This window comes from Parasteatoda tepidariorum, chromosome 4, assembly GCF_982258835.1.
Source record: "Parasteatoda tepidariorum strain Cologne lab strain chromosome 4, Ptep-v5.0, whole genome shotgun sequence".
Lineage (NCBI taxonomy): Eukaryota > Metazoa > Arthropoda > Arachnida > Araneae > Theridiidae > Parasteatoda > Parasteatoda tepidariorum.
Window position 1 is genome coordinate 8,334,740 of NC_141758.1, and position 22,425 is coordinate 8,357,164.

General features: G+C 33.1%; 1 protein-coding gene across 2 annotated transcripts in view; it reads left to right on the forward strand.

Annotated features, from left to right (window-relative positions):
* The window catches only part of LOC122270104 (calcitonin gene-related peptide type 1 receptor-like), a 264,250-nt gene that overhangs the window by 88,280 nt on the left and 153,545 nt on the right, over positions 1–22,425 (forward strand). For both annotated transcript variants that reach the window (XM_087160598.1, XM_087160597.1), the window contains exon 2: positions 19,329–19,507. In XM_087160598.1, coding sequence (XP_087016724.1) covers positions 19,329–19,507 — 179 coding nt within the window. The remainder of the gene's footprint in view (positions 1–19,328; positions 19,508–22,425) is intronic.

Sequence of the window (22,425 nt, forward strand, 5' to 3'; positions counted from 1 at the left end):
CAGGGTGTCTCAGTTAAGCGTTTCAGAACTTCTAAGAGGGGTAGGGGGCATCCTGACGACTCAAAATCATATAGCAATGTGGGGTCGGAAATGCTTTCCTGAAGCGGTGACGTACACAGAAGCACCATAAAGAAAGGAGACCGTAAGTGAAAAATCGCTATAATAAAACATTGAAAAAATTATATGGCCTCCTCGGTCACCCGACCTATCATGTCTTGATTTCTGGAGTCATATGAAACACTGGTTTGTGACACCCCTGTTGATAATGCTGGATGCAAGAATCGCAGTAGCTGCCTGCGAGATATGCCTGGAGTATTGCAGAATGTTCGAATGTCCATGCGCCGGAGATGTGAGGTGTACATTGTAGCCGGTGGCAGAAACTTCGAACACTTACTTTGGCCCGTGTACCATATAATTTTTTCAATGTTTTATTATAGCGATTTTTCACTTACGGTCTCATTTCTTTATGGTGCTTCTGTGTACGTCACCGCTTCAGGAAAGCATTTCCGACCCCACATTGCTATATGATTTTGAGTCGTCAGGATGCCCCCTACCCCTCTTAGAAGTTCTGAAACGCTTAACTGAGACACCCTGTATAGCCATCTGGCCATGAAGAATTACCCGGGCTTTTGAACGAACGATAACTTAAATATTTTAAAAGTTATTTAACTTTTTAAATATCTCCAATTTGGCGACATTTTTCGATCTTTTCGCCATGCCTACGTTTTGCGCCATATTCAGAGCTTGCTTTAGATTGGCTAAACATGTTCTAACAGCCATGAGAGTGACTGCTGCAAACTCACAACAGTTATGAAAATGACATATTATTCGCAAAAAATCATCATTTAATATGACGAGGAAGCCTTCAAAAAACAACCGCAAGTGGTGAATTCTAAAGTAGGCATCCCACATAGGAGCAAGATTGGCGGAAAACTTGTAAAAAAATATAATAATTGTTAACTAGTCTTTAAAATATTTTATTCTTTTTATCTTACAAGCATTTTTTAACTCATTGTTGAACGAGAATATAATATAACGCTATTTATAACCGAATGTAATTGATGAGGCATAATGCATTCAAATTGTAAGTAAGTTAATTTATCGTTTGTTTTTGTCTCGTATGTAATTCTAACAGCAAGTATGAGCTTACCTGGCTGAGAGATCACGCTTATCTGCCTAGCACTCTGTATTGATCAGGTTGCAGGTTCAAATCGCGCCGCAATTCTGGGTGCACCTTTCTGACATCGTTCGCTAACTTGCAGCGTTGTTAGCTTGTCAGAAAATAATTTTCAGTGGTACCAAAATTGATGTTTCAGTGTATGATTTAAGATTTAATGATTTTTGTGTGTCGTTCCTTTAGCAGGGCTGCCAACTTTCTACGCTATTTGTTAAAATTTATTCTAGTGGTAGGTATGTTTATGTTTTAATGTATTATTTTTTATTCATTTAAATTTATTTTCCCCACCACTATATATAAATGATTTAAAAGTTCATATGCAACATCACTTTGTTCCAGCTCTCTATGACTGAGCGGTATCACCCGCCAAACACAGTGCAAAGTATGGAGGTAGCGGGTTCGAACCCGGATGTATCTTTATGTTGTCCTTCTTATTGTGCTATCTGCCCTTCTATTTGACAAAGGTTTATAAGCCTAAATTTGAGCACACGAGCCAGCAAATGTATGTAATTCCAATAAATCCAGCTCTCGCTTGATGGACCATTTAAAATGCTTCCAATTTACCAAAATTCTGAAAAGTTTGGGTTTAAATGTCTACCACTCTATGAAATATTTTACAAAAAGCGTAGTAGTAGGCAGGCCTGCTTTAGCTTACCACAACTGATACATAATTCAATAAAATCCCACTTAATACTAATTACGATGTGGGCTCTTAAAGTGTTTGTAAAATTCTGCAGCTTTAGTCGAACGTTTTACTAATTAATAACTTTTTTTGTTGCGGAAAGCGGAGCAGAACTTGTGTAACTGTTCTTCAGCTTGATATGGGTTAAAAAGCAGACTTTGTACCGCGCACGTGTGCCTGAATGCTTATGTGTGTAATAATTAGTAACTGAATAAGTTTGAAATGGATGCAACAAAACATTTCAGTTACGAGCTAAATTATTTTTCTCCTTTGTTTCTAAATGGTTTGTATAGTGCTGCAATTAGGTTAATGAGAGGGAATAACAAAGAAAAAAAAATATTGAAATAGAAATGAATAGCAAGGATAGAATGGGAGTTCAATCCTCTCTAGATAACCGTTGTATAAACACAACACTTTGTTGTGATACAAAATTTACTTTTATTGACAGAGCATTTAGGCTTAAAATATTCAGAATTTTTTTAATTTTTGACAACTGCTCTAACAAGATATAAGTTCCGAAATTTCAGACAATATATGGATATTTCTGTTTTTTATGTACTATGGTAAAAAAAATAACTTGTTTATCCATTATATATTTCACGAAGTATAACAAAAATCAGTGTCTTTTGAAAAAAAATGTATGGTATTGTTGGCGTTTTATTAAAAAACAGTTCAATACAAAAGTTAGAAAAAAATATGGGAACATTTCTATACTAACTCCATATACACATTCTTTCTTTTTGCACCAAATGTTATGGGAAACATGGTAAGACTATTGTCATTGTTTGCAAAATCATGATTGAAGCTTATAGAAATGGTGTCTTTTTTTTACCTATGCAAAATTTGCATCGACCAAAATGAGCGTAGGAAGATAAAAGCTTTTTTTTTTGCTTTTCTAATACCAGTATAATTTTAATAGCATTTTTATATAAATTTCGCTATGCAGTAGCATAATTGCGAAAATCTCCTGGTACTACTCTGTAAACTAAACATGTCACTAAAACTCAAAAGATTGCTCGATTTATTCATGGATGGGAAAAGGGACGCAAGCGGCCTCAGGTGCCCAGGTATTTAATACAGTTCAGTTCAGTTCATAATTTTGAAACGAAGCTAAGAAAAAATTATTAAATTCCTCTCCACATTTTGGTCTATCCGAATTTTGCATGGGAAAAAAAAGAACACAATTTCCAAGAGCTTCAAGCGTAATCTTTCAAGTTGTGCTAACAGTCTAATCATATTAAATCTTCCAAAAGATTTTCTGCTGAAAGAAAGATTGTTTAAATTGAGTGAGTGCAGAAATGTTTCCATATTTTTGTCCAACTTCAATAATTTCCCTTTTATAATAATGATACACATAATATTCATATATTTATCTATATGTATTTCTTCGATTAATAATAGCTTAACATTTTGATTCAAATATTAATTACGCTGAAATAATGTATTTTTCTTTAATAGCTAAGCTTTTAGCAAGAACAATTTCTGCAAATATTAAAATTGTTTTAATTTTTTTATGCTTATTGGGTTGGCTTAATTATTAGGATGATATAAATAATAATAGGGTTATGTGTGAGTTGATTAACTAATTAAACTTGACGTCAAGTGAACTTAAATAAAAATTGGAATGTTTTCACAAAATAATAAAGGCAAGGCAGCTCATTTCTAATTTAACGAACTTATGCTTGACTTCCTAAAATAAGATAACTTTGATTCTTCTCTCTCTAAAATTCAAAATGACAAGAGATACACTGAGAAACTAACTGAAGAATTAAAATAAGTTGTATCTTGAACAATATCGATTTTATAAATTTTTTATGAGTAATTTCAACTCAGTTCAAGTATCTGACGTAGATTTTAAAATTATATATATATATATATATATATATATATATATATATATATATATATATATATATATATATATATATATATATATATATATATATATATATATATATATATATATATATATATATATATATATATATATATATATATATATATATATATATATATATATATATATATAAATTAAATAAAGAATTGCTGTCTATGTGTGCGTGTGCGTGTGTTTTAATTTATTATTTATTTTTAATTTTGTTATTTATTTGCTATCTGAAATAAATCTGAATTTAAAACGTGTTCATTCATAATTCATGATTTGCATTATAAATTGCACTATTTTGTATTTTAAAATGGCATTTAATTTATTTTATGTTATGTGTGAATGACATAATCTCTTTTCAAGATCTCTTTTGCATCGCAACCAATCTCTTAATCTATTTTGCAATGCTATTTGTGCACAATTTAAAATCTCATCTAATAAATTTAAACTGAGTAGTTTTCATCAGTTTGTTCCAGCACGCATGCATGGTAAACCTAATATTTAAGAGCATTAGATGCTTCAAAATTGTTAATATGCAGTTCATTCCAAATGCAGGCTTAAAATCAATGCTTAATGTATTAAACTAAAATGCTTATTAATAAGTGAATGTGCACAATTTATGTTAATTTCCCCAATTGTTTATTTACCAATCGATATTTCCCTTACATTGAAAACAAGTATTTACCTGAAACGTCCTTACATATTTATTATTATAATTTTCTTAATGTTATACAAAAACATAGTAATAAAGTAAACAACAAGCGAACAAAAACATGAGAATGAAATTCAAAGCTATAGAATTTTCAATAAGTATGCCATTACTATATGAAACCATTTGCAATGCATCCAGTGGTCCCCCAAAATTATTATAATGGTATCTGAATTTTTGACGTAATATGTATTTCACGTTTTTAAATTGTTACCATAAAATATTCCATGTCACCACAATAATTCAAGAACTCAAATACATGTAAAAAGTTATGTTATGGATCGTGGTGAAAATTAAAGTATTTAAGTGGCTGCTGAGTTGGTTAAATTTTTATTATAACGATTTTGGAGAGAACTCTTGACTATTAGAATTAAAATATTAATTTTAACCCCTTAACGCATTTGAACGTGTCTGTCACGCTCGAAACTTACCAGCAAATTTGATTTGCAGATGGCCGGGTCTCACACGTGCAATCTTGTATCTCGCGGTATTTTATTTCGAATGCCCGTCTATCCGTTCTAGTAAAAATGGATAGACTAGATTATAATTAAATGTATTTATGACACCACTAAACAGCATTTTTCCTGAGGAAACCCTGAGGTGCATCATGATGTTTAGCTATATGATATTTTAATATAATTTATTGATTGATTATTAATTGATATATTGATTTAATTTGATTTTAATATTTCGAAATTCAAAATATACCTGTAATCAAATTGTTTAAACTTTGTTCGCACTGTATTTTTTTATTTTTTACTTTTACACCAACCCCCGCTCCCTAGTCACCCCCACAACTGAAATTGCAAATTAATTTTTACAAAAATGCCCCTATATCCATAAATATGTAAACTAAGTTCACGAAACTCTGTACAAATACCGCACATAATAACATAAATAATTGTTACAAATTGCAAATGTATTGCTACATTTTTGGCATATTGGGCAGCTTTGCGTCCAGGTGGCCAGCTAAAGCGCAATACTCGGACTATTTTGTTGTGGGGCTTCCCTGGCAGAGTGGTATCGCCCACCAAACGCTGTACAAAGCTTGCAGGTAGCGAGTTCGAATCCCGCTGTTACCCTGGAGTTTAAAAGTTCTTCTTTGCATTGTGCTATCTTTCCTTTTATTTGACAAAGGTTTATAAGCCTAAATTGAAAACATAAGCCTGCAAATGTATGTAATTCCACTCTATTTAGCGATGAGGCTTTTAAAATGTTAACAAAATGACCAACTGCTCTGAAAACCTTTAGTTTTAATTGTCTATCATTCTATATGATATTCTGCAAGCATCCTATTAGTTGGCAGCCCTACACAGAGAAAAGGAAAGCCACAGACAAAAATATAGGTCATAATATACCTCACGCATTCCTGTTTCTGGCTATTAAAGAAGCGTTTTCATTTTCTCCCAAATGAAACAAAGAAGAGGGAGACAAATATTTATCTGTGCACTTAGCTTCTTTCTTTGATACTGGATAATATTTCTTCTTCGGTTGTTCTTTTATCCTCTCTCTCCTGATTGATGACTCCCTATCGAATATATTTCCTCACTAAAGGGCATTTATCTTACCCTTATAAAATTACGCATTCAATCAAATTTAATAGTTGAACTCAAACAAATAATAAAATTTGTAACCACCACCTTAATTGTACGGTTTTAATACACCTCCGAAAATTGAAGAAAGTATATGTACAGAGTGTGCAAAATGAAAAACGAAGCACCCTTAATAACTTTTGATTTAATGATGGGATCTTTACGTTCTGGAACTCATTCTTAAAGGTTCGAAAGGGGGGACCTGAAATATGCTTAATAATTAGAGCAGACTATATTTCAAGTTACGAAATCAGACACACAAACGTACTTTCTCTGAATAAAAATATCTAATTTTCGACGGATTCGGATTTCTGCCCCCCAAAACATCGGGGGGAGCAGCAATCTGGGAACTATTCGGGTATGAGGATTTCAAATCTGAAATTAGTTATATTCGAAAAACTACAGATTTTTTTCAAAATTATTTTTTTAGTTTAGTTTATTTTTTGTGTCTGAAACTGCAAGTTTTTAAAAAAAGTATAGGTTTATAGACATACAAATGCATTTGTCTGCTCCTTTGAAACTAGCACTTAAGGTGAAAAATATATGACTATAAGATATCTCACAGTAAACTGAAATAGATTTTCACCTTCTTCCTACTACTTGCAACGAAACAGAGAAGTGGGACACTTAGTATATATTCGAGTGAATTTTAAAAATTTTTGATCAGGAGTATATTGTTTAATTGCATAAAAACAGCGGCTGGTCAAAAGAAACCGATTGAGGAATTGAAATTAGCGACGCGGAAATATCAGATTCTTTCAAAAATATCATGAACTAGAATAAAAAAAGATTTGTTCCTCAGTGATATTTGAAATTTATCTCCCCTTATTGAATTCAAAAAACTAAACATACATTGTTTAGATTTCGAAACAGAGTGAGAGCATTCACTTGCATATTTTGTCCTCTCTAAAAAAATTTATAGTATTTTTTATAGGGTACTGTGGTCACTGGTATATATATATATATATATATATATATATATATATATATATATATATATATATATATATATATATATATATATATATATATATATATATATATATATATATATATATATATATATATATATATATATATATATATCACATTTATCGCCTTATATCGCATCTCCGGTTTAACTTCATGATTATGTGAATGTTTAATTAACTTATGTTACTGAAAATTCGAAACGCAATCGGCCGGCTGTATTTACCTTCGCATTCATTCTCATCTTTCATAAATGAAGTTTGCAATGTGGTATTTTACCCAACTTCAGTAACAATATTTGCTTTAAATATTTACAATGCTTATGAATGAGTTTCAAATTACAATTTTCACTATGCAACTTTAGAGTTAATAATTCAAATGGTTAATATTGTTTAAATGAGAAATGTTAAAAATCTCACAATTTAGTCGATCGTGTATATCTAGACAGTGGACAGGGGAAAAAACATCATTCCGAATAACTTTTATTCTAGTGATTGGATTTTCTGGAATTTTGTGCAAACCCAAACGTTTTAAAGGGTTGACCTTAACCCTTCACTGCACCTCTTTACTTATCTACAAAGCTACTACCTGTTTGAATTGGTTTTTCGCATCAGGAGTTTCTTAAATTCACCCGAAGGAACACTATGTCTCGGCACTTCTCTGCAGTTTACTCTAGAAATTTGCCTTCGTGGAGGACATTTTAATGAAACTAACCCGCATTTGCATTACATGGAGAGGTAAACCACGAAAACCTCCCAGACTGAGAACAAAGGGACTCTAACCCATGATCCGTCTCTTCCAGTAGGATATTTTACGTCAGCAATGTAGTTGGTGCAAGCCGGTTGTGGAACTCGTATCGACAAACCATCGCCGGGATTCGAACCCAGTTCCCCTTGTTCGAAGGTGAACGCTTCATCCCCTGAGCAACCACAGCTCATATTTGAGAAATTGTTTAGAGTGAATCTTAATACGTGAAAAAACGATCATTTGATCAAAAGTTAATCAAGGGGCTTATTTTTTTCTCCTTCTTTTTACATATTCTAAATGAAAAATGAAAAACTATTGCTTAATCTTTTATTTTTTAATATTATTTATTTATTCGTGTAAGACTACTATGAAAAAATTTCTACCATAGACATAATAAATTGTTTTCCCTCATCATGTCCTGAGAAATCTAGCCTCGAAAAATTGCCCAATAAATCTACTTTAAGAAATAATAACTCACTTTTATGTTTCCCTCCTTGCATCCATTGTCGATCATCCTGTGGCTGGAGAAAAAAAAACTACTTACGTAGACAATATTGTTATTGCCTTAATAAAATCGGCAATTCAATAGCAGCGTAATAAAACTTGGAAACGATACCTAATTTCGTAACTGATTTTTTATCAAGAGAATCGAGTAAAATGACTCTAGACAACAAAATAACTCTTTTAAGTGTTTAACATTTGCACGCATATTTTTTTTTAAAATATGAAATTTTGATAAAACCACACTTATCCTGAAATATATTTGGTGCTTGAAGAAATTACTATTTGTTAAAGAGGCTTGAAGAATTACCATAAGTTAAAGAGGAAATTGATTGATGTAGTGGATGTATTTATCATTAGTTCAAGAAGTCGAATGTTGATGGATATATCGTAGGGAAGCAATTATTTAACAAAGACCATAAACTGGTTAATAAAAAATGAAATTGTAATAAATAAAAATGCTTTATTTTTTTAATTTATTTGGAGCTCTAAGGTAAAAATTAATCGTAATTAATCTTAATTTTTATTATAAATACACAATATCAAATTACAAATTTGGAAAATGGTCCACACTTTTGACTAAGGAAAGTGAAGGCTATTAAATGATTAAATTTAATGGGAAGGTTCTCTTTCTTTGCCTTCCGCATTCAAATGAGTGGGCGGAAAACAAAGCGTGAGAAGTAACAGAGAAATTAATGAAATCAAAACATTTAACAAGCTTATAACGGTTTTCTAATTCTATGCTAATGTGTTAGGCCAGGGGTCGCCAAACTTTTTTGATCATCGACCCCTACATAATTTTTGAAATCTCCATCGACCCCCGCAAAAGTAATTTTCTGTTAATTAAAATAAAACTATATTAGATACTGTGTTTGTACATTTATTTTATGATTTTAAACATTTATTAAAGTAATAGTACATTGCGTAACAATAGTTTTATGAAAAATATATTAATATTGAAATTTAAATACCTTATTATTAAATAATAAGTAATTATGCATAAGTAGATATAATAAGTAAAGTAACTGAAGATTTACAGCTTCTTGATCAATGAGATGGGTGTGCCTGGTGTTTTTTTGCAAGGTTCGCTATATTGGGTTCAAAATTGGTCAATTTTGTAATTTTCGGAAAAAATACAAAGTGTGCTATAGTTTTGTCGCGGGCTGTACTAATCCATATTATTAATGCTTACCTTTTTTGTGCATTGATAATTAAAATTGATATCTAAACCAAACGAATGGTTTTATCGAAACAATAACTAATTATCCAAAACTGTAAAAGTTTTAATAATGACACTGCAAATATTCAACACAGTTTGCAAAGATAGCTGAAACTGCGTATGATATTTGCATTTGCAACGTCAATGTTCGTCACACGCAGGGTTTCCGCTACGGTAGCTTTTTTCGCAAAATGCGAAAAGACCCCTCAAAAATGCTAAAATTCAACAAAGCATTTTCGCATTTTTGCTAAAGGATTTTACTAAATTCCTTTAAAAAAAAAGCTTCCGCGAAAAACCATGACGCTAACATCCATGAAAAAAACTTGATCAAACAAGAAGGAGAAAAAATCTAAATATCTTTCGCAAGAAGAACCATGACGCTAGCGTTCACGAAAACCAAAATGTTTTGATAAATAATAAATGTGTTTTTTTTTTGTTATAGGTATTCTTTTTGACATTCTTGTACATTAAGCTATTCTTTGTCAGATAACTTACAGTACTTGTTTGATATAAAGTAATTTTATAAGCCTAATGGCATTTTAGCATTTTGCTAAAACTTTTTTTCAGATTTTAGCTTTTTTGCTAATGAATTTTTAGTCTCAGCTTAAACCCTGGTCACACGTGACATTTGGACAAGCGCACATATGCTTATAAACTGCGCTGAGTTCGTGCCACTGCGCGGTGGAACGTAAATACTTGTTTCACCCCAATAAATATACGTTTATTAATTTATGTTTTATAAAGAAACTGACATTGAGTCAATTATAAAAAAAATCACAAATTTCACATACTTAATTAGGTATGTGTGATTTGCGTATTGAGAACTGCTTTTTTTTTCGACCCACAATCGACCCTTCCGATTCGGATCGACCCCCATTCGCCCCCCTGTCTCAGATCGACCCCCGCTTTTGATAAATAGACCCCTGAGGGTCTATATAGACCACTTTGGCGACCTCTGTGTTTGGCAAATGTAAGATGGAATCTCTAAAAATAGATCTTATTCTGCACTCAACTCAAGGTTGTGGTATAAAGATTACAAATTATATTAATGATTTTTTATTTGTTGAAAAGGATTAAATAAGATAATTTGGTTTTTAAAATTTTAGGAAATATGTTAGGCATATTTCAGCATGTCTATTACAAGGCTTCTGCTGGGATGCCCAACTTTCTGTGCTTTTAGGGAACATTTCTTCAATGCGTTGCTAAGTTTATGTTTTAATGTATTATTCTTTGTTCTGTAAATTTAATTGAAAATTACTTTCCTCACCACGACATGTAAATGATTCAAACCTCTATGTGAAACGCCATCTTATTCCAACTTGTCACGTGGTGAGTCTTATTTAAAATTTGGCAAAATAACCAACCATAAGTTTTAAAAGCTTTAGTTTTTAATAATCTACCACTCAATAAAGTACATTGCAAAAAACATATTAATCAGCAGCCCCATACCTGCCAACTCTTCCGGAAGATTTTATTTTCATATTTAAAGTGGTAGTAAATATATACTATTTTTTTCTTTTATAAACTTAATTTTTAAATGATTTTGATCACCACTATTCTTTCAAAAATTAAGCTCATATATTAATATGCGGTACTATCATGGTTGCCAACCTAAGTTTTCTCAAATGTAACGTATTCGTTTACTTAAAATTGAAGTTTTAATTCCGTTTTAATACCACTGGGAAAAATGATAATGGAAGGGATTAAAAGTTGGCAGGTATGCAGCCCTAATATTATTTTAAAAATAAAATTAAATCTCCATACCTGCCAACTCTTCCGGATTTTCCGGAAGATTTTATTTTCATATTTAAAGTGGTAGTAAATATATATTATTTTTTCTTTTATAAACTTAATTTTTAAATGATTTTGATCACCACTATTATTACAAAAATGAAGCACATATATCAATATGCGTTACTATCATGGTTGTCAACTTAAGTTTTTTCAAATACAACGTATTTGTTTACTTAAAATTGAAGTTTTAATTCCATTTTAATACCACTGGGGAAAATGGTAATGGAAGGGATTAAAAGTTGGCAGGTATGAATCTCCCCCAAAAATATAGCAGTTGTAGTTATAGTATTAACTACCTGCAAAATAAGTGGTGCTTATAAAAGCACATGTATGAAAGAAAAGTGGTAACGAATATTTGTCTATATTCGAGAAGATATTTCTTTCAGTTACCCTGCTACTCCTAGCTTTAAAAAAATACTTTGCCTTAACTTCATATGTGATTAATTTATTAAAGTCGACAAAAATATTGTGCATCTGTATAATCAATCCTAATGTTGAAATACTTGTGCTACCACTTTTTTCTTTCTTTCTTCTAATAATATAATTTAAAAGGACACATAATTATAATGGATTAAAGGCCGCTAACTGCCCCAGGCACCCAGATAAATATTGATGATGATGATTATAATGGATTCATAATATGAATATTTATCAATCAATACGAATTGAGACCTGTGTGCTTTTTGTAGCTAAAGTGGTACGCAACAGAAAGCAATATGTGCTTGTTATAAAACAAATTTGTAAAACAGCGAGCAACTAAAAAAACAAAATATGTTGAGTAACGTTTGATTTAAAGATCAGCTTTTCATGCGCTTAAATTCTATTTTAATGGTCCTAAGATCTAACTTTAAATCTTTAAACGGGCTGTACAAATATGTACAGAGCGCAGACGAAATATGCTAAATAACATTTGATTAAACGATCAACTTTTCATGAGCTATCCTATTTTAATGGTTCTGGGATCTAACATTTAATATGCTGAGAAGTTTGTGCAAACTGTACTATAGATAGCGTTTTATACATATTATAGATACGTTTTTATACTATAGATAGCGTTTTTATCCTATGCATAGTGTTTTTATTCAACTGATGTAGATTCCTGACACTAAAAATATGGGGGGATGTCGCCGAATTCTGAGAAATAGCGTCCCACAGGATACTGGTAGAACAAATGTCGAAAATTTTGCCCCACACAAATTGTTAAATAATTAATTGTTTGTGTATTTTGCCATACCTTCAGATTCAATGAAGTGGATCTCGCAATTAGAAAACTCGTTTACACAAAAAAATAAAATAAAAATCCAAGCAAAGAAGTTTTATTATTATTTTTTTTTGTTATTTAAATTTCTAATGATTAAAAGATGTTTGAATCTTGAAAAAAATACTTGAGAAACCAACTTACGTAATTTTAAACAAAAAAATCCCAAATTTGAAAGGAATCTATCGAATAGCTCTTGAGAAATAAAAATACTAAGATGCGACTTATTTGAATAGGTGAAATACGCAAAGAAATGGTAAATAGTATTAATGGTCTCAAACTTTCTACTTTGTTGTTTTCGTAACGTTGTTTCATGGATTGCTTTTTTGTGACAAGCCTAAGTAAAAACACGTGACTAATCCTAGTTCCAAACCAAAGCTAAAAACTGTATTTATTCTTTGCTTAAATGAAACCCCTTCGCACCACAAAAATATCTTTAAGATTCCTTTTTTAAAGCATTTTATGAGGTGCGAGTAAATACTTCCGCCTCTCAGAATTTACCTTTTTGACAAAGTTGACAACATCCGATGACACATCAGAAATGTTTATTTCCCAGTCGAAAACTGTGCCAATATAACTTTTAAATGTGTCCTAGTTACTTCAACTTGTGTGCACACCACTATTACGATTCACAGTCAAACAAGGCGGCTGCAAATTCCGCTTTTTTCTTTTTTTTTATACCAGATTTTTTATTTGTCAACAGCAACGGAATCGTCTAAGAGTAGTTAATGGTGAAAAGAGTTAATACATTTAAACTTGCTTATTTTATCTTAAAACACGTGGGTTGAAAAGAAGTGATGATGTTTTAGAATATATCTTTTTTAAAAGTAGCCATTTTTTTTGGAAAAGGTTTATTAGAAAATAATTTTTTACAAGAATGCACAACGAAAACAACATTATTATTGCACAATTTTAATTTATTGTATCAACTCATGAAATGTGCAAAAAAAATTTGTTTACTTTTTATTGTTATAAATTATAATGAACGATCTGTTCACAATAAATAATGTAAAATCATGATTTTATTTAAATCGAATAAAATAATATAATGAAGAGCGTATCTCTTATAACTCCAAAACCGTTAAAGCTAGTTTTCTTAAATTTGGAATGTGCGTGAAAGGGATGCACCGATTTCAAAAATCGTTCAGATTTCGATTATATCGTTTGGGATAGATATTAAACAGAAATTTGGGAGAAAATTGAATATATTTATTTTTTGCATTAATTTTCATGTCGAATAGTTATTACTTTATAAAAAGAGTAGATATTTCTGTTTTAGATATTAAAAAAATTATGTATCTATTTTATCTGAAGCGATTAAAATTGTACGAATATTTTATTGTACGAATACTGTTTTAATATGCAGGGGTTGCTTAAAATAATGGAAAGACTTCTATGCCAATTCTATGTAAGCAATTTTTCTTTCAGCAGCAAGTGTTTCGACAAATTTTATGTGGAAAAAATTATCGCACAATTTGAAATATCTATCATGCTTGAAGCTTTTAGAAATGATTCCTTTTTTTAACCATGCGAAATTTGCATCGACTAAAAAGAGAGTAAGAAGCTAAAATCCGATTATTTGCTTCAATATTACGTACAATAATTAAAAAAAGCATTCTTATACTAATAAATATTTATGTAATAATAACTGACTATAAGTCCAAAGACAACAATGATAATTTCATTTTTAAAAGTAAGACGAAAATAATTATGCATTAAATAGAAAAGAATTAGTTAACAATAAAGCATTGTGACTTTTTCGAAAAAATTCATTTCCTATTTCGAAAAAAATATTCGACATAACAAGGTTTTGAGCAGAAACTATTCGACATAGTCATTCCAATTCTTATTAGGTGGATGTATAATATCGAGGAGAGAAATATTTTTTCGGCATAACAAAGTTTTCGAGATATCGAGGGTATACCGTATAAGTATAGCAATACCGTGGAAGGATTTCAAAATTACTGTGTCTTTGATAAAGCTACGAAGAAGTTGTAAGCTTTCGACGTTCCGTTTGAAACAGTCCAAACTTTGCATAGTTCAAAACTGCTTCTCAAACTTCGAATCTGATGTTTCAAATTGCGCCAATAGTTTTAAGTCATATAAAATCTTGCAAAACTTATGGTGCTAAAACAAAAAGCGTTTGTAGAGAGCAAGTCCATTGCTTTGATCGACTCCTGTGGAAAAAGGTTTGTCACTGACCCCTTCAAAATGAATAAGAACAGCAGGCCTGTCAACTACTACGGTTTTTGCAAAATATTTTATAGAGTAGTAGATATTTAAAAACCATAGCTTTCAAAATTTTGGTAATTTTGCTTAAAGCCTCCCCACGAGAGAAATGGAATAAAGTTTCTCTGCAAATGGACTTTTAAATCATTTTTATGTAGTGCTGTGGCGAATAAGTTGAAATGAATATCAAGTAATTAGTTAAAACATTAACATAGCTACCACTTGCATAAATTTTTACAAAAAATGTAACATGTTAACAGCCCTGGAACAGGAAAAAATCGCTTCAATTTTAAAATTTTCAATTTTATCAGTTGGCTCTGAGTTGGTATTCATTAAAGTTAATCTTTATTTTGTTGGGTTAAACTACTAAAAACGCGTATTGCTTAATCTAATAACAATGTCTTCAAGAAGGAAAAAAATAATGTCAGTAAGTCATATGAATTTTTTTGTCTTTAAGTTTTGGGCAGCATTTTGAGGTGTTGTTCAGCCCATAATTAGCCTTTAAAACTACCAGATCAGAACTCTTACCAAGTTTAAACAACTTAATGGATTAATTGGGTTCTTTCACTTCAAGAGGAAGAAAACTTCCTATACCCACACATGTGACGTAGAACGCCAGCGTCAGCTAATCTTTATCTGCACAATGGAGTATTAATGTAGGTAGGTACTTTATTCATGGTCACACTAGAGCTTCACAACGGTCTATGAAACATACCTGAGGATGATCCGAAGACATACCATCACAATTTTAATCCTCTGCAGAGGGGATGGCTATCCTGCTCTGGTAGCCTGACGACCTGCGTGCGAAGTCGAGCCCCTTACGGTAGAACAGTTTTTATAATTTTATAACCGTCGTTGAACAGCCGACCCAATTTCATGGGTTTACGACTACTTGCGTTCAACTCCGTAGCCTTGTAATTTTGAACCAATCCAGAAGACAAGGAAACTCCTGGATCAGTACCCCCAGAGGTATTGATTTGTTGTGGGAACATGGAGGACTTTGAGACTCGGCAGATTTAACGTGCATCAGTCACCATTTACTACACGGGGAGTCTTCGGCCGGCGCGGTAGAACAGTTTAACGAGGACCGATACCGCGCAACCTCGGTCCCTACTCAGGCTAATCAAAGTGGTCATCCACCGTTACTGACTGCAGTCAGTGACGCTTGACTTCGGTGTTTGTCTGAGAACCGTGTCTTTACGATCAGTCCACTGCGGGACAAATTTCGTATTAAGTTGAGCAAGTTTCTCTTCATAGGTTAGAATGTTAATTAACTATAAGTTATTTAAATACATCGCCCGTATTACTTAACTTAGATTTATTATTTGTTTATGTATTTCATTGGAACCATGATATATTTTTTTGTGTGTGCCTGGCAATTTCGGTGCATAATTAGTTTAATTAAGTTCCAATGGCTTCGTGCCTGTCCTTGTGTTAAGTTTCTGTGTAAATATGGAGTGAAAGAATTGAAATCTTTGATAAAGAATATTTGTGAAAGAATTTTGAATGTGACACTTAAAAGAATTCTTACTCGATGGTCTTGGCTTCCTCGAAATAGAATGGAAAGAACAATTGCTAACGTAAAGAAATGCCACGTTTCAACAACCCATCGGGATCGAGATACCCACACTGCGTCGCATGCAAGTATCATGCATAGGAAAGTTGTATTGGTGGTTGGGAAAAGAACCTGAAATGAGATAAAATAATGAAAGGCAACATGCGTAAGATGTAGCAGGCTTGATGGTGAATCTCCTCATCTACATCTTTAGGGGGCTGGGAGATGAGTAATGAGATTTTCGTCTTTCAATAGTTCCTGAAGTTCTTTGATGATCCTTAGGAACTTCACTGCACAGCTGGGGGCATCTTGTGGTCTACGCGTGAAAGTGCAATGGTTTCGCCTCGGCCGAGCACCATAGCCCGTAAAACAAGCCGGGTGATCTCCTTGACAATTGATGCATTTGGCCGGAGGGGAGAGAGGCTTCGCGCACTGGTAGGTAAAATGTGCTCCTGCGCATTTCACGCAGGCTGGATCACTTGAGCATTATTTCTGTGTATGTTCAAATTTCTGGCCCTTGTAGCATTGAACGGCGTAACCACCTCCGCAGCAGATTCCTTGTGGAAATAAAATCCCGATGTTCTGGGAAGTCATGGAGTATCGCTAGAAAAAGGGGGAGGAGTTTGTATCCATTGCCACGCCTCTTTCTTAGTTGCTCTATCTTGATCCGTCGTCGACCATTGTCCTCTATATCTTCCAAAGATCTTCCGTTTTCTCGGGAGATAATTGTCTTTGGTCGGTGGAGAAGGCTCCGTCAATTCAGGTTTGGGTGAAGTGATCTCAGGTGTTGACTCAAGACGGATAGAAATGGTCTCCTGGTTTCCACTGGCATTTCGGCTTTTCTTTTTTCTCTTCCTCGGTCTTTCGGAGGGGGGGGGAGGAACTTTAGGAACAGGCTCCCTTTCTATCCTTATCTCAGTAGATGGCTCGATTTGGGTAGTTTCTTGTTGAATCTAGCAGGAAGAAACAGTTTCCGTGGGTTCCGTCGTTTTTCAGGCAGATTTGACTTTTCCGTTTCCATGGGCATGGTCGATTCAGGTTCCACAGGGGACCGTAGATTCCTTGCTTGCTTTAGGTCGACGAGTTCCTGCTCGTAGGAAGTGAGTGCTTCCGGGTTAAGGGCATTATTCTCCTTCACTAGTTTATGACGAGCAACACGAGTAGAAATTCGCTGATCGATTTCTTCTATACTGCAATGGCTCAATGAGGGACCAGGGAGTTGTGAGGGTTGCCGTACGGACCTTTCGGTCCGCCGCTTCCCCCCACGGGCACATCGTTGGGATGACATAGTCGCAGAGCTCCAGATGGCGGTGAGACAGGTTGATTGATGATCAAGAACCTGGACAAACAAATACATAAAAGCAAAGCTACTCACCAGCTATGAATGCTCCAACTGAAGACTGGAGGACAAGTGGCTTGATTATATGGCTGAATGAGAGATGGCATGCCAACTGTGTTGTATTCAGGATTGCCACGGGCTATTAAAAATACTTTAAGTGGTGACTCATAAAATTCAAAATGTTATTAAGATGGGCAACTTTTTCTAACATAATTTTATATTTTAGTTTACTATTGAAAACGATTTCAAAGGGCGGTTTTGTTTTTAAATATCAATAATTTGAATTGTAAGTTATTATGGCAGTTACGATTGATTGATTAAAGAGATTATAAACAAATAAAAGTGAAATGAATTTCTACCACCTTTTATGTTTTTAGTCGCCCGTGGTACCCCTCTGTATTAGTCATTTTAAATTCGGATTTTCAGAGCTGCCAACTTGTTTCGTTTTGGGAAGAAAAGTATTTCTAGTGGTATCAAAATTAAATTTTAATTTACGATTCTCAGTAGACAACCTTAAATTATTTATGCCTTAGTTTACTATAAAATATAAATAATTCCATATCAAATTAAGATATCATATCTAAGTTATTATATTATCTTTTTCTACGAAAAGTATTAGGAAAGATTTAATTGTGTGACCAAGTTTTCTGTCTTTGAGAAAAAGACCGTTGTAATGGTTTTAAAGTTAGACATTAAAAAGGTAATATTGCATAAATATTTTTAAACAAACACAATGAATATCAAATAACACTGTGCATATCCGCACTGATCAACTGTTGCAAAAACACAATATTTCGTTGTAAAGAACTTTTATGAATAAAGTAGTAATAGAAAATTTTTTCTTAATCTTATTATCATATGAAATAAATTTTCATTGCAATTATCTTGTGGTGACACTTTTGAAGAAAGGGAGAAATTATCCTTATTCTACAAGTTTAATTATTCAATTCGCTACCAATTTATTAAAACTTTTGCAGAAAGTGGAGCAGTTGACATTTCTGTATCTGTTTAAAAGAGAATTACTGTATAAACTTTTCAGTCAAAATTCGTTACCTCAAAACACTAATGTTTTTACTAAAAAAAGTATTTCTCAGCGGAAGTACAAGCTAGCAGCTATTGCAATCACTTTTCTTGCAGGCCAGGATAGCCTAGTTGGTAAGGCGTTGGGCTCATGAACAAGAGGTCGTGAGTTCGATCCTCGGCGGCAGAAGATTCTCTGTGTAGTAAATGGTGACTGGTGCACGTTAAATATGTCGAGTGACGAAGTCCTCCATGTTCCCATAACAAATAATTCCTCTGGGAATACTGAATTGGAGATGGATGATTCTCTGCTTCAGGTCAAAATTACAATTTGTGGATGTATGAATGGCTTCGTCCTATAAATAGGTTGTGACGAGTGTGTAGCTGAAATTGAATTCTTGGTCATAGATGGCGCCACTGGACAACAAGAATAATCGCACCAATTCCCTTAATGGCCTACGACAACAACGTTAAAATTGCTTAATAAAGCAAAATACTTTCTTTCACCAATTACAAAAAAAAAAAATTTAAAACTCACACTGACAATTTTGATTTGTCCGATTTTTCTCGAATTAATAACTTATTACTATTAATACAAATCTGAGATAATTCGGGACATTCGAGGTATATGAGTGCTTTTTCTCTCAAATAGGTAAACGCCAGTGAGGCCATCGAGATGTTGATACCTGATAATGAGACGGACTTGTTGCTGTCCTGCAGAACAGAGCGAGGTTTCTATTTGCCCTTGGACGTGTACAGACAAGACACTTGTGCCAGATGCTATTTCTATCTGCCGCCATTTGCATTCCACAATGAAGATGCCAGGTTACGGTGAGTGAACCACTTAATACTATTCTACCCTGAGGTTTAACCACCTTGAGTATTTTAAAATGCTGTTTGAACTAACTAATGTAATCGTTTAAAATACACGTTGGAAATACAGCGAACATCAGAGCACTGTCGGGTTGCGGCATTAACAGATCCGTGGATTTTAATAAGTCGATAATGGGAGAATTGTGATGAGGATATAAAGCGGAGTGCCTGGCACCAAGAAAATTACAACAAAGAGTCGTCATAATTGGGTTAGTCATATAGTACAAACGAATAATCATAATAAAAATTAATAAAATTGCAATTAGCACGCAATAAAATGATACGAAATGCATTGGATAATAAGCGATATTGAATACGTATTGTTCTGGGATATAAGATATATTTACAAAGCTATAAGCAAAAAAAATAACATAAACTTATACAAAATGACATAATAGTAATTAATCAGCAATTCGTCTGTCTAAGTCATCTGTACCTCTGTTAGAATGATGACACAGGCATCCCGGTTGAAACCGCTCGTACTCTAGGATGTTCATCACACTAAACTTAGCAATATATTATTCCCGCTGCAGCGACCCCTAAGGGTTACTCGCGTACCGCGGTTCCAATCAATTGTTGTGCTTATCTGTGTATGTAATTTTGTGTGAGTAGTGAGCTAACACTAAGAGTGTTGAGAGGGATTGGGGCTACTCCATGTTACTAAGGGAGAAAGAATTAATAGGCTGAATCTAGTATTATCTTCAGTGAGATCAATATATAATAGTAGATTGAATTCACTAATAGTAGAGTTGTAAACTTTGTCGCTTAAATTGGCGTTTAGTCTCTTGATATAATCGTTGATGTTGCCGATATTTAAGTCTTTTATAGCTAATGCACCTACCATTCTTCTTATAATTCTGCCTTATGTAATGGAGGGCTTATTTTTAAGGGTTTTATTCAGGATCGTGATTGCTGGGCAAGCATAAGTTAGGATGGGCCGAATAGCCATGAGATAAACAGTATTTTTACATTCTAAATCAACGAAGTGGATGAATTAAAATATGGTGAAATTTGATGAAGAGCCTCAGAGCTCAAATAAATCTTGTCAGGCTAAATTAAGCCTTACCTATTGAAACGCAGTGCTATAAGCGAAAGCAGAGAGCACGCCGCACTTTACTATACTCATACTCAACGAAGTGTCGGGTTTTATGTTAGAGTTTAGGGCCCAGTAAGCAGTTTAAAGTACACAATTCAGCATTTTTAAATCATTTTTAAAATAATGTGGTTACTGATTATTGAGGTATAAGAAATAATTTTTAATTTGAGAGAGGTTAAAGTAGATGGTGCTTCAGAGGCGAGATCGGAGTGCAAAAAGGTTAAATTTTGTATGCCAACCAAATGATAGTATAATAGTAATAGTTTATATAATAGTTATTATAATAGTATCTATAATAGCTAGTTCATAATACTGTGGAAAGCCGAAATTTGTGTATAGCAAAGATCTTCATGTCAACTTTCAGATTATCGCATAGGTGAAAACCTGAAATGCAGTGAAATCTCTAGGAAAAACCACCTCTATGTAGCGATCATCTCTATTTGTGATCACTTTTGGGAGGCACAGAATTTTTTTCCATAGACTTTGTGTTAAGGAAAACCTTTATGAGAGGTTATTAAAACCTCTCCCAGAGACCGGACGAATATTTGCACTAAATGCGGAAAAGGTCAGATAAGGAAACACGAAAAAATATCCAGACGAAAAATTAAAACAAAGAAGTAGCTGTATGCAAAATATTTGTGTGAGACACTTATTTAGAGAATTCTTTTTGACGATGACAGAGTGCGCTAAAAACGATGCCATCTATGATTTACTTTTAGAACTGAAAATTAAATTGAAAAAAAAAAAGTAATTTTACAAAAACGAGCGCTTCAAACAAATCTCTTCTTATCTTTTATAGGTAGCTAATTTTAGGATATAAAATAAAAAGCAAACTTAAACGAAAAACATAAATGTTTATTTCTTTAAAATAGCTTTATCATTCATAATTGGTACATTTGTTTTTGCACATAATTATATCAGAAGGGATCATGTTTATAGATGCCATATTTAATTCATATATCTATCTTTTCATGACGCCAACCGAAGTGGCATTTCTGCGCCAAGAAAATGATAGTGATCAAAATTAAAATCCTTTGCGAAAAATCATGTATCTTCTATAACAATTTTGAAGTCAATGGATGTAACCTCCAATAACGACCCACTTCTATCAGCGAGCATTTTACAGTGGATCGGAAAAGGGTCGGCCTCTCCCGTGAGGTTTTCACTGTATCTGTTACACTTCATCCATGGGCCTTAACTTGTTAAAAAATATCATTGAAGGCAATATCAGACCAGTATAGGCCTAAATCAGTATAAGACCACTATATGCCTGCAAATGACATTAATGTGCATTTTTGTCACAGTTTCTGAATTGCGCGGTTTCCACTCTATCCCACTGCTTCCGGGCTAACTAACGCAGTGGCGTGACAGCCCATAGAAGGCCTACTGTGCCCATCTTATTTTTGCATTTAGTAGTCAATCATTTATTTTGATGAGGTCGGGGGAACCCCGTATAAGAAGATGCTAATTTTAATATTTTAACGTGTTTTAAAGAACGGACCAATCAATTTCCTCTATCACCGCAAAGATTTAGAAATGTATTGCAACTATAGAAGTGTGATATATTATCTAATTGAAGCGGCTGCGTTCAAATTGCTTTTATGACTAAGTTTGCTACCACTTAAATATTTTAGCGGGCTTTTGGAAGTTCCAGCATCTGCACAAACTCTTCTAGAAAGTATATCTCGCCCGATTCGAAGAAATTTAATTCTCTTCCTCACATCATTTCCTTCAAAAAAGTGTCGACCAAAGAGTTGCAGAATTTTCAGGTAATATTTAA